This window comes from Drosophila montana, unplaced genomic scaffold (genome assembly GCF_035044405.1).
Source record: "Drosophila montana isolate Dmon_TW-CO22-7 unplaced genomic scaffold, ASM3504440v1 contig_3200_1, whole genome shotgun sequence".
NCBI classification, from domain to species: Eukaryota; Metazoa; Arthropoda; class Insecta; order Diptera; family Drosophilidae; genus Drosophila; species Drosophila montana.
The window spans coordinates 6,554,850-6,572,873 of record NW_026998080.1 but is presented as its reverse complement, the minus strand read 5'-3'; the positions used below and the strand labels follow the sequence as shown (position 1 = coordinate 6,572,873).

General features: G+C 43.9%; 1 protein-coding gene across 3 annotated transcripts in view; it reads left to right on the top strand.

Moving 5' to 3' along the window:
• Nucleotides 1–11,792, top strand: part of retn (retained) — a 28,146-nt gene extending 16,354 nt beyond the window's left edge. For 2 of the 3 annotated variants that reach the window (XM_064686770.1, XM_064686769.1), the window contains exons 6-10: nt 3,444–3,516; nt 8,152–8,335; nt 8,702–8,849; nt 8,921–9,381; nt 9,502–10,510. In XM_064686770.1, coding sequence (XP_064542840.1) covers nt 3,444–3,516; nt 8,152–8,335; nt 8,702–8,849; nt 8,921–9,381; nt 9,502–10,279 — 1,644 coding nt within the window. In that variant the 3' untranslated portion in view covers nt 10,280–10,510. Of the gene's footprint in view, nt 1–3,443; nt 3,517–8,151; nt 8,336–8,701; nt 8,850–8,920; nt 9,382–9,501 lie in introns of all 3 variants that reach the window. The other variant, XM_064686771.1, reaches the window with a different exon arrangement.
• Nucleotides 11,793–18,024: the final 6,232 nt, after the last annotated feature.

The window sequence follows — 18,024 nt, the reverse complement described above, 5'->3', positions numbered from 1 at the left end:
ATGCCATATGCCTAGTACGCTGATAGTTATAAATTACACACACACACACACACACACACACAGACACGGGCACACATTAACACATACTCTGATCTGGCAAAACGCATTTGACAATTCCCAGAATCAAGGATTCAAATTTCAAGCACAGCCTCTGCACACATTTAGGTACTAGTCCAAAATGCTAGCGACAAATAAGTGAGATTATTTTTATAACCGAACCCCGGCAAGTCTCTCTCTGTGTATGTGTGCGTGTGTGTGTGTGTGTGCCATGTGTCCTACACACACACACATATATTCATGTGTGTAGTTATAAAAACGATTATGATTGGTCTAGAACTTCTGTTAGGGTATTTTATTGTTTTATTGCCCAGGGACCAGACGGATTTGTCGACTGGCCTGCGGCTGCGTCCGCTGCTGCTGCTGCTGCTGTGATGCAAGGATATTTCCAGGACTTGGTCAGGTTTGCCACAAGGGTTTTTCTTTTTCGCTAAGCGGACTTCATTTTATTAGGTACATATTATTAAAGCACACAGATACAAATACAGACGCACAGGCAGGCAGCCAGGCAGCCGGGCGGCCAGCACACACAGATACGCACATGGTAATCGATGCGTGTGTACGTGTGTGTGCGTGTGTGTGTGTGTTTGATTTGTGCTGCGACGTCAGCGCGTCGATTGCTGCACCCTGCGGCACTTTCAATATTTTTAGTTGATAAACGACCTTTGATGGCGTTGCATCGTCGCGTTGATCAATCGATGTAAACAATTCTCAGCTCTATCAAAACGAAGAGAGACAAAAACGTGAAACTTTAACTAACCAGAAATAAACGCGCAAACATTGAATTTTGCAAGTGCAACAACCACATTAAAAGCTCAATTAATCAAAAGTTGTGCCTGTGTGTGTGTTTGCCTCTCTGTGTGTGTGTGTGTGTGCCATCATGCTCATCTCCGAGGATCAAATACAGGAGGTATTCATCATAAATAATAAATTTTGCAAATAGGCATTAAAAAGCAAAGAGAAATCTGCAGAAAAAAACTTAATTAAAAAGCCAAATTTGTGTTTTGTTTTGGCCACAAACTGAACGTCAAATAAAATAAATGCCAAAAAGAGCATTAAACGCAAAACAACTTCAGGTTGAACTTCAATCAATTCCTGAGCCCGACACGAGACAGATATATAAGAAATACGCACACTGATGCGCACATGTATTCCACATATACAGCTCTTGTGGGCGTCGTGCATCATAAAAAAACAAAAACCAGCCAGTCGAAGTTGTGAGTTGCAGTTGCATTCGGAGAGTCCAAGTCGAAGTCGAGGGGGAGCAACGGCAGCTCGGGTGCCCGCTCTGATTCAGGCCCAGACCGAGCCACAGCCTGGCAACTTGTTGAGCTCCAGCCTCGAATCGGGAGAGCGGCAAGTTGTTGTTGTTGTTGTTGCCACAGTCTGCAGTCTTCAGTCTTTAAATCATTTATGCGAGTGGGGCAGCGAGGCAGTTCATCATCATTCGCATTGACTTAGAATGTGCACCCAAAGCCTCTGAGACAGAGGCAGCTGTTGCTGCTGCAGCAAAGCTCAAACTTTGCCTGTTGCCAGTTGCCTTTGCCAGGGCCTCTGCCTTAGCAGTAGGCGGAAAATATGATGAATTCCAAATTTGATGAGTTCACTCAGATGTTGTCATTAATTTTATACATACATATGCACACATACATGTGTGCACATCTGCCTGGGCTAAGGAATAGACTTCTATAATTTAACTAAGCAAAAATAATGCCAAGGGAGCACCTCTGCAAATGGGTTAAAGGTCAGAGTGTGCGCCCGAGGAGCCATCAAGCACAAAACAAAATATCCCACAAAATAAAAGAGGAATGAACAATCACGAATGCTCAGGCTACATCCATTAAATGCAAACAGAATACTACGAACTGTGGATGGGAACCAGAAATTAGTCATTTTATTCATATTTTATATATGTTTTATGAACATTTATCTAGTTGATTGTTGGGATTTGGTGATCTATTTTTTATTTTTATATAACATCTATTTTGGCTAGTCTAGCGTTTTTTTTGTATATTCTATGATATATTTTTTTTTAAACACAATTTATCACAAATTTTCTCCAATATTGAAGAAAAATGCAAGACAGAACCAAACAATTCAAAAATCTTATAAAAATATATTATTTACTACATGTCTAGACTTTAATTTGGACCTATTTAATGCTATAGGAATCAAGGCTATTTCTGCATTTAAACATTTTAAAAATTTGAAATAATTTATGGCTTTGTTGGCCACACAGTAGAAAATCTCGTATAAGGAATTTTATATATTTATAATTTATATATATTATTAAGAGCTCGGGATTTAATGAGCGAATTATCTATAGTAATTGTAAATCCTAATTTTAATTTAAATGGAACAACAAACCGCCTAATTTTTTATCTGAACTCGAATGAGAGAAGCAACTTATTAAGTGCTAGCCATCATTTTTCGCGAGAATCCCGATGCAAAGGGCTGCATCCCATATGACGTATGCTGCATACAAAAACGAATACGAACTTAGACTATCTACTTTCTAAATAGATGACTTTATGCGAGGAAGCGAAGACTCCCAGCAGAATACTCTGTAATGCTTGTTGTAATCATTACAGAGCATACGGAACAGTTCAAGGAAGGCTTAGTTAGTTGAAAGTTCAACTTAGTTAGCTACAATTTAATTACAATAAATTAATTAAAAACAATAAAATAAAATTGTAATTAATTATTGTAATTAAACTCGACAAAATTCCAGAATTCAAAGTTGTTGAATATTTTTCATTGAAAAAGAAAACATTTAACTGAATTTATCTTCCTGTTTTGCTCAAAACTCACCTCCCTTGACACACATACATAGTATGCTGTACATAAACTAAATACATATGTATGCACATATACATGCATGCACATAAGTACCATATAGACGACAATCTCATGTTTATCACCTAATTATGGATTGTGCCGAGCCACTCACGCAACTCAAACCTTGCCCTTTTTTTTAATGCTCTTTGGGGTGCTTCACACATTTTCTGTTACTTTGTGTACGATTTCCACCCCCCGTGAATGAGGTGAATGAGAGCGCGAAACACGCGCCCCTGTTGCCCCTGTTGTGCCTGTTGTCCCTGATTGCGCGCCTGGACCAGGGTCGAGGCATGTCAAGGCGTCTGTTTCTATTGTCTGTTAACCAACACCGAACAACAACAGCAACAGCAACAACAACAAACACAACACTGGCGCACAATGGAATAGCGTGTGGCAACCATTTTGCGCAAATCCATTGGCCCGCAAGTCAAGTAGTCTTCGAGCCCCTTTTTGTGCGTCTTTGTTGAATACTCTAGACGTAAATCTAGCTCTATATATGCCCATATATAATTGGAATTATAATAATGCATTTGTATTCTATTTTGCAGCTCTATGAAATCAATGATGATCCCAAGCGCAAGGAGTTTCTCGATGATTTGTTCTCGTTTATGCAAAAGCGCGGTAAGTACAGCTGTGTGTGCGGGAGGGAGGAGGGGGAGGGGGGAGCAGGGATACTTGGGGGCAGGGTCTTGAGCTGAGTTGGTTGGGGCAACATTTGCATTTATTGCTGACTCAGACTAAACAAAGTTTGAAGTGTTTGCATTGCGGACGGACTCAAATTATGTTAATTGAATAAATTTCTCGGCACTTTGCCGTTTGATTTCTCGGCTCTCTGTGTGTGAGAGTGTGTGTGAGTGTGCGTGTGTGTGTGAGTGCATTAAAATATGCAGAAATTACTTAACGAATGACAGAGAAATCATCAAAATGATGCCGCACTTTTGTCGTTTTGTCACTCCAAATTACCGTCAAGCAACACACAGATACACACACACACACACACACGCACACTCAAGAACACTTCGAGGCAACACTTTGGCCAAAGGATGGAAAGGGGAGTGAGGGGGGCGAGGGGCCAACGTGTGCCGACATATATTGGTACTTAAAGGCTACAGTGAAAAAATGACGACTATTTTTAAAATGTGGCAAACAAATTTCATTTGCTGCATTTTGTCATTAATTATAAGCATTAACAATTGCCCAGTTGAGGGCACATGCGAAGCGATGCGACGCGACGCGAGCATGTGGCATGCAACCAGGGCCAAAGCTTTGGCCACTTCCTGTGGCACATGCAACTTGCACAGCCGCACAGACGCGTTGCCAGCTGAAGTATTTGCCCGTTGCCGAGTGCATTAAATTTGTTTATATTTGCATTTGCGACATGCAAAGGCAAAAATGTTGTGCAAAGAAAAAGTCACAGTTAAATTACATGCAATACACATGTGTGTGTGTGTGTGCGAGTGTGTGTGTGTGTGTGTGGCAGTTTGTTGTTGCCTTATAAACATGCTAATGCCTAAGCTCGACTTGCAACACGCTGCCACAGAGCAATTGCATTTGTGCTTAACTATTTATTTTATCCAATTCACACACTCAGACACACACACACACACACTCAGACACACACACACACTCGCACACACACACACACACGCGCGCACACATGAGCATAAGATGCTTAGATGTCTATATGGTATATAGCTGGCGCACATATCTCCCCACGTTTGACAACTTAATGGATTTTAATCTGTCACATGCGTTCAAGTTTTGACATATGTATGTTTAGTGCGGCAACGCGGTCACTGTGACTGCGACTGCGACTGTGACTGCGACTGCCACTGCGACTGTGACTGCGACTGGGCGTGGGCCTGTCTAAAGTGTCGCTGGCTTTGCAGCCAACTGATGGAAACGCCAAAAATGCGCTGCGCCTCGGCTATATGCACAACATATATACTTATGTATCTGTATCTGTATCTTGCGCTGTATCGGTATCTATAACTATATTTATATCTGCTCTGATATTGTACAATTGTACAACTAACCGTATAACGGAAATTATGCTGAAAAAATATATAAACTAAATACGCGTCCGTGTCCGCATTCGTGTCCCTGTCCCCGTCCCCGTCCCCGTCCCTGTTCCCGGCGCTGTCTCCGTCCGTGTTGGGGCTCGTGTTTGTTGTTTGTGCAGCGAAGAGCGGCGCAATTCTTAATTAAAAGACGTCAATCACTTATCAACCGGGCGCGCTATTTCTGTAGATATTTCCCAGTGCTCTGCCAGCCTGACAGACCCTTGCCAGAGATCAGTCCAAACGCCAGCCAAACGCGGGGGCCAAATACAAAACAACAACCAACAATCCAACAAACCAACCAACCATCCGACCATCCGACCATCCGACCCAACTAAATCAGCTGTCAGAGGCTGCGCTGCGACTAGAGGTGCGCTATGATTTCAGACTTGATCAAATTTCTTTAAATTCCATTAAAATGCCATGACATCTAAGAAAACAATGCATAAAAATAAATAATAAATACAGCTCATCGCCATCTCATCGGTTGTCTTTTCCTAAAAAGCTTTAAGGCCAAATAATCATAATATCTATTGTTGAAAATTGTTTTTCAAATATTTTTGCGCTCTTCTAATAATATTATTTAAATCAATAGCAATTGGAAATTTTCGTCTAGAAAATTTTCTGCTTTAAATGTGAAATGGGGTTAAGAAATATAAGGAATTGAAATTGGAATTATATTATATGTAAATATATTATAGTTCTGAAAATTATACTATGATAATTATTTAGCTTGAAGTGAGCGCAATGCTTCGAAGCTTCAATGAGAGCTTTATAATATAGTTAGAATATTAAAAGCTATAAAAGAAACTACTTTTCGGCCGATCCTCCTATGGTAGTTAGATGTTTTATTGGCCCGATGTTGATAAGATTTTGCGTATATATGAAAAGTAAATGAAACTAAAAAATGCATAGTTTGGTCAAGATATCTTCAAACAAAACTTTGATACAAGAACCTAACTTTCGGCCCATGGCAGCTATATGATATGGGGGTCCGATCCAGTCTGTTTCGTCGTATGAACTACTTGCAACAGAAAGTCGAATCTATATAATGTTTCAAGACAACAGCTTTAAAATTGAGAGACAATTGCGCATTGAAATATACAGACAAAGAGAAAGACATGGGTATATCAACTCAGATCTACGATATATATACTTTATGGGATAGGAAATGTCTCCAATAATAATATCACAATAATAACAATTATAGCATGCAAATAAATAACATTTTTTGATCATATGCTGGATGGCGTGAATGTGCGTGCCAGCGCCTGGCCAGGAGTTGTCGAGTCAATCGGATTGGGCCCCAGAGGCGACCTCTGGAAGAGTTTAATGATCGCCGAGATTGGAGCAAAGTTAATCATTAAATTGCTTTGCATTGATTGTGTTTTGCCTTTGTGGCTCGTGCAGCGATCCAAATGAACGCATCATCACAATCGATCCGCTGCCCGTAACCCGCAGCATTGCGTCCCCGCGCCATGCTTGTCCTTAGTCTCGTACCACAAAATAAATCGTTCGATTTACTCGTTTTATTCCTTTTCTTCAATTTTTTTGTTGCTTGCATAGAGGCAATCATCGTTTCCCCCTTTCGCCTTCGGATTTGTTTATATGCATAAAAAACAAAAACGTATTTTCATTCAATCAACACGTCCATCAACGAGTTTGATTGATTCCTTTGGGCTCATAAAAAGTCGAGAGGCTTCGGGCACACAGGCACAGGCAGAGGCACAAACTATAACAACTCTCTGGCAGCAGCAAGCAGCATTAAATGATATTGAACCAAATTGTATTCGTATCGGTATGTTGGGTATAAAGGGGCGGAAGTGGGGCCGGGCCATACAGCACAATACAAAATCGAGTTACTCACGTACCAAGCACAGCAATTATGCAAGTTGATTTGATTTTTATATGCGCCACTGCGCTACACAGCCGAGGTACATGGCAACTACGGACGAGCTTGGTATCTGTTACAGTTAGAACTCACTGGACTCGGGTCCATTTAACAGTCAATCTGTTTAGAGATCAGTTACTGAGTTAGCATGTAAAATGTTTAAAAGAGACAAGTACATTAGTTCGCCAAGTTATAGACAGATAGAGGAAGACTGTGATCACTGAGATACCCAATGGCTGCTGCAATTATTGGTTAAGCTTGAGTAAATTATTTTGCGCAACGCCTTTCTATGCGATTTTCATAAATTCCAGCGATGATAAGACATTTAAATGAGTTCGTAGTGGGGCATAATGAGAGCGAATGCGAGCTAGCGAAAGCGAGTAATGGAGATGAGATCAAAATAGAGTTAGGAAGAGAGAGAGACAGACAGACAGAGAGAGAGCGAGAGACAGATAGAGAGAGAGAGAGAGAGAGAGACAGAGACAGACAGAGAAAGCCGATGATAGAGGAGGATTCAACAACTTATTATCTTAGATATAAGACATAACTTTATATTTTTAATATGTCGGGCGAGGCCTTGAGAATCGCATAGAAGAGCAATCCACATTAAGGCTATCACGAAATCAGTCTATTTATGACAGAAAACAAACTTAAGATCTGCAATTAGGAATTCTAGTAGCCACGCATTCTTTAGTGCAGGATATTTGAGATTCAGCTAAACCTAAAAGATTTAAATCTGCCTTCTTTTTGTTGTTATGTGGGACGCATCCAAACAAATGAGATGGGCAGCCAAATGGGCAAATGGGGGCCCTAGGCGTGGCAACTGAAAATCGAATAATACGAATCCAATAGTGAAATAGAACTGATGCCAAAGTTGTCGATGGTGATGATGATGATGATGATGATGATTAGCTGCCATAAACATATACATATGTATGCATAGACATATGTAGAAACATGTGTATCCATCTACTTGCAGAGCCGGCAAAACATTTTGGATTTATTTATGTTTTTATCGGTGCACAGGCAGAGGTCTGCACTTGGGAGTTGTTGTTAGCAACTAGTGTTAATTGCCCGCTGGCCATACGTGTGAGCGGATTGCAGGGGAGGGAGAGATACAATACAATAAATCGATTTTATGGCATCTTTTAATCGTGTTTTGCTTGCTGGTGCATTTAACAAGCGCATTGGAAAACATTTACATGCCACAAGTGGAAGTTTTTATGGTGCACACACAGACGCTTTGCTAATTTTCTAACCATTCGATTTTTGTTGGTTTTCTCTTTTTTTTAATTTCTCCAACAGGCACGCCCATCAATCGGCTGCCCATAATGGCCAAATCGGTGCTGGATCTGTATGAGCTATACAATCTGGTGATAGCCCGCGGCGGCCTTGTCGATGTCATCAACAAGAAGCTCTGGCAGGAGATAATCAAGGGGCTGCATCTGCCGTCGAGCATCACCAGTGCCGCCTTCACGCTGCGCACACAGTAAGTAGTGTATCCATGAGTCGGCCAACTCTATGGCCAACTCGTTGACATCTGGCCGCGAACTATGCGACGATCAAACAGAAGAGCATCGAACGGGCAGCAGAGCAAATAAAAGCCGGAACAATCAAACATCGGCAAACCGATCAAGGAGCCGATCGAGAGTTGCCTGTTGCATGCTGCACGTTGCACGTTGCCCGCTGCTAGCTGCCCGCTTCTCTGCGATTTGTTTGTTCATTGCTCGTCACGTTTCGTATTTACACGTTAATTCAATATAAACGTGGCTGCGACAGGACGACGGCGTTGCGTGTTTTACTTGCACTCGATGCATGTTTGCTGCGCTTATTAATAATTTTATGCATCTTTCAGATACATGAAGTATCTGTACCCTTACGAGTGCGAGAAGAAGAACCTGAGCACACCCGCCGAGCTGCAGGCGGCCATTGATGGCAATCGGCGCGAAGGACGCCGCTCCAGCTACGGCCAATACGAGGCCATGCACAACCAGATGCCGCTGGTGAGTAGACCACAATCTCCCTACCCCCTCCACATGCCTAGCCAAATCTGTCTCACCTGTTGCCTTTGCAGACGCCCATTTCGCGACCCCCGCTGCCGGGTGGCATGCAACAGATGTCACCCTTGGCGCTGGTCACACACGCCGCAGCGGCCAACAATCAGCAGGCGCAGGCAGCGGCGGCCGCCGCAGCCGCGCACCGCCGTCTGATGGGCGGTCCGCCATTTGGCCAGATGCCCAATCTGGTCACACAGGAGATTGAGAATCGCATGATGGAGTATCTGCAGCTGATACAGGCCAAGAAGGAGCAGAGCGCGCCAGTGCTGCCACACAACCATCAGCAGCAGCAGCAGCAGCAACAGTCGCTGCATCATCACCAACAACAACAACAACAACAACAGCAGCAGCAGCAACGGCAGCGCTCACAAAGTCCCGAGCTGAGCACGCGCGATGCGCTGAGTGCACAGGTGGCGCTTTGGCATATGTACCACAATAGCAGTCCAACCGGTTCGGCGCACACCTCACCACAGCAACGGTAAGTGTTATACACCCTGTTATATGCGGCAGCATAGACACGCACCACAGCGCGTTTGCTTAGCGCAGACACTAACCGGCAAGCTTTAATGTCCCATCTCACTCTCTCTGTCAACTTTAGCGAAGCTCTGAACCTCTCGGACTCGCCGCCAACTCTCAATCTGAACCACATAAAACGTGAACGCGAACGCGATCCGACGCCTGAGCCGGCGGATCAGGAGGATGCACCGCATCAGCCGCCGCCGGCGAAACGGGTGGGCAGCGGCCTGATGCCGCCCGGTTTCCCGGCAAACTTTTACTTGAATCCACACAACATGGCCGCCGTAGCTGCCGCCGCGGGCTTCCACCACCAACAGGCCAACAGCAACAGCCACCATCAGCTGCATCAGCAGCACCAGCAACTGCAGCAGCAACAGCAGCAGGATGCCGCGTCTGACGGCGAGCCAGAGGATGACTATGCCAATGCGGAGCACAATACCACCGGCAATTCGTCCTCCTTGCACGACGACAGCGAGCCCCAGCAGCTGAACGGGCACCACCACCACCATCTGCATCACCACCACCAGCACCACCATCATTCGCATCATCAGAACCATCTGGACAAGTCGGATGACTCGGCCATTGAGAACTCACCCAGCACTTCCACAACAGCATCGGCTTCGGGCGGCGGCCATCGTCACAGCTCGCCGGTGTCCACCAAGAAGAAGAGCAGCGGCAGCAAGGCGCAGTCCAGTTCGAAGGACGGCAGCTGCACAGCTGAAGGGGGCGGCGGCAGCGGCAGTGGTAGCAGCAGCGGGGGCATAACCGGAGCCGGCGTTAAGCTGAATCCCCTCGAGACACTCAGCCTGCTGTCGGGCATGCAGTTTCAAGTGGCACGGAATGGTAAGCAATCCAATTAGGAGCCTTTCACATTCCAATCTAATCACATCCGTTCGCTGAGCAGGCACCGGCGCAAACGGCGAACAGCAGCTGATTGTCAATCTGGAGCTGAACGGCATTAAGTACTCGGGTGTGCTGGTGGCCAATGCAGCAGCCGGGCCCGAGCAGAGCGAGCAGCCGGACACAGATGCAGACGCCGAGACGCCCACAGCTGCCGAGGAGCCGGCGCACGACGAGGCCGCCCACGATGCCAGCCAGGAGTGTAGCCAGAACGAGGCAATCGACGAGGAGGAGGAGGAGGAGGACGACGAGCATACGCAGCAGCAGCAGCACACGGAGGATATTGTGAATGGCAGCAGTGCGGTCGGTGTGGGCGCGGGTGTGGGTGTGAGTGTGGGCGTTGGGTTGGGCTCGGTGGGCGTGTCCCTGCTAAAAGATGCGGTGGTCAGCTCGTAAAGGGCAAGTGGTCAAGGAAAAAGTATACAAAAGAAAAAGGAATACCAAAGTCATATTTTTGAGAAAAATAAAAAACACACACACACACGCAGCATCAACCAATGTATATAGACACACACACACACACAGAGAGAGAGAAAGGAGCTAACGAGTCCTGGCTGGAGCTGAAAATGTTGTTGTGTGCGACGGACGCGAACTCAGCGAGTAAAACAACTCGTCGCGAACAGTACAAAGTAGAGCGAGTATTGCCGCCAGCGAGTTGTGCACTCGCTGCGTTCGCAGGCGTCTTGGGTTTAGCTGTAAGCAGCGAGCAGCGAGTAGCGAGTAACGAGTAGCGAGCGACGAGCAGCGAGTGATTCATGTGTGTGAACTCGTTAGCCTGGCTAAAACAAAAGTGCATCCCACATAGCAGTTACACCCAAAACAAACATAAAACCATATACAAATATATATACACACACATATATATATATATATATAGCTATATATACGCATATATGATATATCGATTAGTTCTATTCATTTTCCACACTTTGCATAAAAGACAAGCCTGCGAGCATTGTATTTATTTATAGGCCCTAGTTATAAGCAGCTGCAACAATTATAAACAAAAACATCAACAACAAAATATTACAATTATAATAATAATAGATTTGATTAGTTGTTAGGGTGCCCAAGGTAACGACACGCCCACCTACACACACACCTACCACCCTCCCACGCCCACACGCCCACACGTCGCCCTGTTTTAGCGAGCAATTTCATTAGATTTGTCGTTTGTTAAAAAATTCTCTTTGCTCAGTTTAATTTCTTTTTTAAATTGTGTTAAGCTGCAAAGCTTGTGTACATATCAATAATTGCTATGTAGTAGTAAATATCACCCCATATATATATATATATATATATATACATATAAATATATATGTACTTTATCTTTATGTAATTCTAAGTGAATATTCACACACACACACACACACTTGCATTTTGACCACATGAATAGCCCATTAACCTTAAAGCATAGCATATAGACATAAATACAATTATGAGCCTAAAGCATAAAGCATATATAGATACACACACACACTCACACACACATGCATACACATAAAGTAATAATTATGACATAAAACTGTTTACGCATTGGCTTTCTATACAAAGAAGCACTTGTCTCCCCCCTCCCCCTCCCCCTTCCCCTTCCCCTCCACCAGACAACAACCTACTCCAAAGCCAATCTAGCTACAAATATTGTAAGCGTAAGCGTTCAATTTATTGAATAATAAATCTATTTAATTTTAGCTCAATAAGCAATACTTATCAGTGGGCGTGGCAAGGGGCGTACATAAAAATAAAGAATGGCTGATTGCTGGCAATTAACAGATCGCCACGGGATCGCGGAGCTGGGCCCGAGGCGCCTCTAAGTGGCTGACAGCAAACAGCATAAAAAAACGCATAAAGAATATATAATATATATATTGTATATATGTACATATATGTGGAGCGGCGCCTGCCACAATTTGTTGCACAAGTTTGCTCGCATAATGCACACTGTTTGCCTTCGCTTATGTTGCCACAAATATTTGGCTTGCGGTGCCCTTTTTGCTTTTTGGCGCCCGCTCAAAAGTCATAAACGCGCCGAAGTGGCCGTAGATTATAATCCCAGACAGCCTACTCCTCCTCCCGCCCACCTTCCAAGTGGGCAAACCCGCCCCCCCTTCCCACTCAGACCGCATAATGTACACCAAACAAAGTGATGAAAAACAAATGTTGTTGCAAACAATGGATGCGTGAAATTGTCGACAGACGGGGGCTGGGCAGGGAGGTAGGGTGGGGGCGTGGCGTAGCAGGTGAGCTGAAATCAAGTGCTAACTACATTAGGGGCAACCTTTGAGGGATGCTGCCGCAGCAGGCGCAGACAGCGGCCGCACTGCTCAACATAATAAGCAGGCGCAGCGCAGCATTTTGTGGCGCCTTTTGTTATTGCCCCAGCCCCGGGGCCGGCGTAAGTGGCAAGTGGTAAGTGCGCTCCAAAGAGCCCTGGCCATAAACAGCTCAAGTTTTGTGTCCCAGTCCAGCAAAAACATTTTACGGCTACTTCAGGACTTGTTTCATGCCCCAAGGTGGCTCGACTATTATGCACCTTAATTGTGGCAATTCATTTCTTTATGCTGCACTCATAATTGTTGCCGCTGCCAAGTGCTGCACGTGCGAAATTTGTATAGAAATATTCCATATATGTTTTCGAAATTTAAAATATAATAAAAAAACATATTGAAATAGACAAATTTGTATTCAGCTTTAACTCATGCCATCTTCTGATATAACCCTCTAATAAAATGTATCTTAATGCTTTTAAAGATACAATTGGGATTGTTTACATCCCAGGAACTTGCATCATTTGATAGCCAGTTTATAAAGCTATAGCTTTAGAGAACTTGAGTTGTTTGATACCCTGGAATGGGTAAAAAAGGGAAAATTATATTTGTGCAAATGCATGTAACAGGCAAAAGAAGGCATCTAGTATATATATTCTTGATCAGCATCAATAGCCGAATCGATCCATGACCTTCTGTCTGTCCGTCCGTCCATTTGCATGAACGCAAGAATCCCAAAAGAAGAGCTAGAGACTTGAACGTTGGTCCTCCCAGTGCCCGCGCAGTACGAGCTTGTTTCCGATAGTCGATAACTTGCCTCGTTTCCAAGCAATCGATAAAAATCGATATCGGAATCCTGTTTATTGAAAAAACCTCGTATGTTTTAAGAGCTAGAATCACCAAATTAGACATGTAGCTTCTAGAAGAGTATACATATATCAAGTATCTTTTATTTTATAGCTATCGCATAGAAGAGGGTTCCGGGTATCCCCTAGTCGGAACCCACGACTAAAGCCTACTTGTTTTAAGTTAGAACGGTGCATTTTTTTTAATTTGCTCAAATCTTATTACTAAAGCCTTAAATATTAAAATATATTTCAATTGAAGTACATCGATTTCTTATTTTTTTGTAAAAATAATAACCAAGAGCCTAACTTTGCTATCTACTCTTAGATTCAAAGGTCTCGTATTCTTTCGGAAGCTTTAACTTGCTGGGAATTGCAAGCGTCAAGCTGCAATAAATCTTCCTTAACACTTAAAGCCTTTGCCAATATGTATATTTCTCAAAAATCGAAATCAATCGAAAGAAATCGCAGTAAATAAAAAATATCATGTATTCCCTGCCCGAACAAATGGTCTTTCAATTCCAACTGAATATAAATAACCAGACCATAAATCAATTAAGTTGCATAGCCTGCAAAGTCAAGTTAAATAACAACACGAATGATAAAATAAAAACAACAATAATAAGAACGACAACAAAGCAAAGCAATTGAAATTCAAAAGAAACAAAACACAAATTAGCCAAACGGAAAACGGAGAAAATTCACGCTGATGCCTGGGAAAATATTGATGGTCAAATTAAAGGCCAATAATACAGCAATAAAGTCGCCAATGGGCGAGTAGCCTAACCGCCCATAGTAACACCCACACACACCCACACACGCACACACACACACACACGCACACAACCAGGCACACACGCAGCCAGCACCTTTGGAGGTACTGCTTAGAAGTATTTATAAATTTTATATAACGCGCCATAGATACACATCTACACACACACACATACCAACACACCAACACTCCAACACACACACACAGAGGCTACATTTAAACACTTGCTGCGATGCCTACATAAAGTACAATAGCTGTTTGCCCTTTTTATGCCGAGGCGTTCCGTTATTATTTACCAATACAAGCTAAACTTTAAAAAAAGCAAAGTGTGTGTGTGTGTGTGTGTGCACGCACAATGGGAAGCAGATGAAAAGCTACCGTTACCAACATGTGTACAGTGCACACACATTTAATGTGTTTAATACAACAATTGTGTGGCTTTTTAGTACACAGCGAGTGCGTAATTATGTTGCCAGCCCTCATCAGAAAGAGTGTGCGTGTGTGTGTGTGTGTGTGTGTGTGCGTGCGTGTGTGTCAGTGTGTGTATATTGCCTACTTGTCGTACTCGCCAGCCTTCGGCTCTCGGGCCACACGCAACAGTTGTCATTGGCAACAGCATAAAAGTTGCAGCTTTCTTCCACTGCAACTCGTAGATGTTTAGCAACATTGTTGAGAAACATTCACAGCTGCGTTTAAATTGAAATTCGACTGAGCTACGACGCATTTTGTGTTTGCCATGAAAAACTGCATCGGAGGAGGCGGTCGAAAGGTATTAAATAATATTTAAATCTTTATCATATTAAAGAGATATATATTATACTAGCGGGTATACCCTGGCCTTGCACGTAGTACGTGAGGTACGCGAGGGTAAAATTTTTACATGAATTTTGACCATAAATAATGTTTCCAGATTTAGACGCCCAATTGATTTAGAGGCCAAACCATGAACAAAGAGCCAAACCTCGCGAAAATCGGATGAGATTTGTCCGAGTTATGGGGGTGGGAAATTTTGACCTATGTCTATATAGGGTATTTGAGGGTACCATTTTTACATGAATTTCGACCAAAAATTATGTTGCCAGATTTAGATGCCCAATTGATTAAGAGGCCAAACCATGAACAAAGAGCCAAACCTCGTGAAAATCTGATGAGATTTGGCCGAGTTATGGGGGTGGGAAATTTTGTCCCATAGGATATTTGAGGGTACAATTTTGACATGAATTTTGACCAAAAATAATGTTGCCAGATTTAGATGCACAATTGATCTACAGGCCAAACCATGAACAAAGAGCCAAACCTAGTTAAAATCGAATGAGATTTGACCGAGTTATGGGGGTGGGAAATTTTGACTTATATTTATATCGGATATTTGAGAATACCATGTGTAGACGATGTATATTAAGTTAAAGCTTTCCGAGATTCAAATTTGAATATTTCGGAAATTTTACGGGCGGTTTTCAGAAGATATAGATATAGCTTAAACATTTGTTTGATAGCTTTTAGCCACTTTTACCTGCGTTTAATCAAAATAATCCTAGTTTTTAAATAGTCTGCGTGAACTTTGTTCTCAGCAACTTGTTGCTGCTGCTTGCGTTAGCAACATTTCGCTGGCAACATTTAATGCGGCGCTTGCGCCCCGCAAAAACTGTAGCACACTTTTGGCCGCTGCATGGCAGGCAGCTGGCGCAAGTGCCACACTTACACACACAAGCCTACATGCATAGGTGTGTGTGTGTGTGTGTGTGTGAAACAAACTCGATTCGAGCTTGCAGTTTTATTCTGCGCTGACGCCGTCTGCCGCTGCGCTACCTGTCGCCCGCACAGTAAACCACCCTTAGCTGGCGGAGCTTGGAAGCTTTTTTGTATCTCAACATTGGGAAGCTCGCGGGCATGCAACAAGCCAAATGCTTGCCAGTTGTTGTTCGTGCGTGCGTATCTCTGTGTGTGTGCATGCGTGTGTGTGTGTGTGTGTGTGTGTGTGTAGCTTTATCTGTGCCTATGCCAGCGCTCGTTGCGGCATTCGTGCCCGCCGCAGTCGTCAATACCAACATTTGCTCAGCAGCTACAGCTTCAGCTTCAGCTGCTCAACATAGTCGCGTTCGGGTGCCACGGCTGCCACTGGTTCTGCCGCCGCCATCGCCGATACTTCACTTATGTAGGATTTTTGCACACTTGAGAGTTTTAGTTCAGTTTTGGCAGAATTGATAGATACACGAAGCACAGTGCGCGCAACGCAACGTGGCGTCCGCCTGTAGATATATAGATACAGATACAGAAACGCAACGCTTTGTTGTACACAACACAAACACACACACACACAAAAAAAACAAGAAACAAGAAAAAAGTGAAGAAAATAAATGAAAAACAAGGAAAATTATTCTATTGCTAGTGAATATTTGACTCACACGAATGCTCGATTGACCGACTAAACGACTGACGGACTGACTAGCTGACGGACTGAGCGCCCCGCTGGCTGGCCAACTGGCCCATATCGTGACTATCTGCCCGGAATCAGTTGCCGAATCGGTATCGGTATTAGTTAAACAGCAGCAGCAGCAGCAGCAGCAGCAGCAGCAGCAGCAGCAGTAGCTCGCCTCTAATTGGAAAACATTTGGTGGCTGCCACAACGATTGGCTATTTAAATGAACGCGCGTTGATTTCTATTTATTTAATCGCCGAATTCTTGTGATTTATTCAACGACGCGCCACTGACTAAGTAATGCAACGCAGACTATGCAATCGCATCTGCAACTGCAACTGTTTCTGTTTTTGTGAGTGCATCATTTAATTAGCTGCGAAATTGCGAAATTACGAAAATTCTGTGGAAATTCAGCCGCGCCGCCAGCAGCAGGTAATAATAATTCATATTTTAGTGCATGGCATGCCATAAATTCAAATACAATAGACATATGTAAGTTTATATATGTATGTATGTATGTATGTGTGTGTGTGTGTGTGTGGGGCTGAAAGTGGGTCTACGTTCGGAGGCGGTGCCGTGATTTGTTTGCATGCAGGCCCAGACTAAATAACTGGCTGGCTAATTAATTGATACCCAGCCAAAGCTGTTGCCCGTCCCGGCCAGCTGATAAAGCGTTCGTGTCCAAAGCGAAAGCAAACGCAATTACAGTTACCAGAGAACAGCAAAAGCTCGCTAAGCGCAGCAAAAGGCAAACGCCGCTAAGCTGCGGCGGCAAAGCCAACAACGGCAACAGCAGCTCAGACTAAGCACATTTCATTCCCATTTCAATTTCAATTTCTGTTTCTGTTTCTGTTTTACTTGCTCTCCAACCACTGTGCGAGGCGTTGGTGCTGGCTGCGATCGTCGCTTCTGCTCGCTCAATCGCGTCACGTGCCACGTGCTTGACCGAGCTGTGCTCTCTCTGTTAACTCAAAGCGCTCGGTCACTCACGTCTGTCTCTCACGCACGATCTCGTTCATTGCTTCAACTTGTGGGCTGCTCACGCGCTCAGCGCCAGCAACAGGCCACCTTGCGCTCTCCCGCTTACGCGCTCTTCTGTGCGCGCTCTCCCACTCCCTGAGGCGCTCAGCGTGTCTTGCTTGGCATTGCTTTGCTTTGATTTCTTTCGCTCTCGCTCTCGCTCACGCTGGCGCTGGCGATTGGCGTTGGCAAGTTCAGTATCTACTGATATACTCATTCACATGCTCATGCTCATGCTCGTACTCGGACTTGTACTTCTCGTGATGTGCGTTCGCCTCGCGTTTGTATCCCGCGGATTGTTTTAGTTTTTCTTTTCTTTTATTATTTTCGTATTGTTTTGTGTTTTCGTATCGTAACGCGGTGCGCCGCGCTTTGCAGCTCT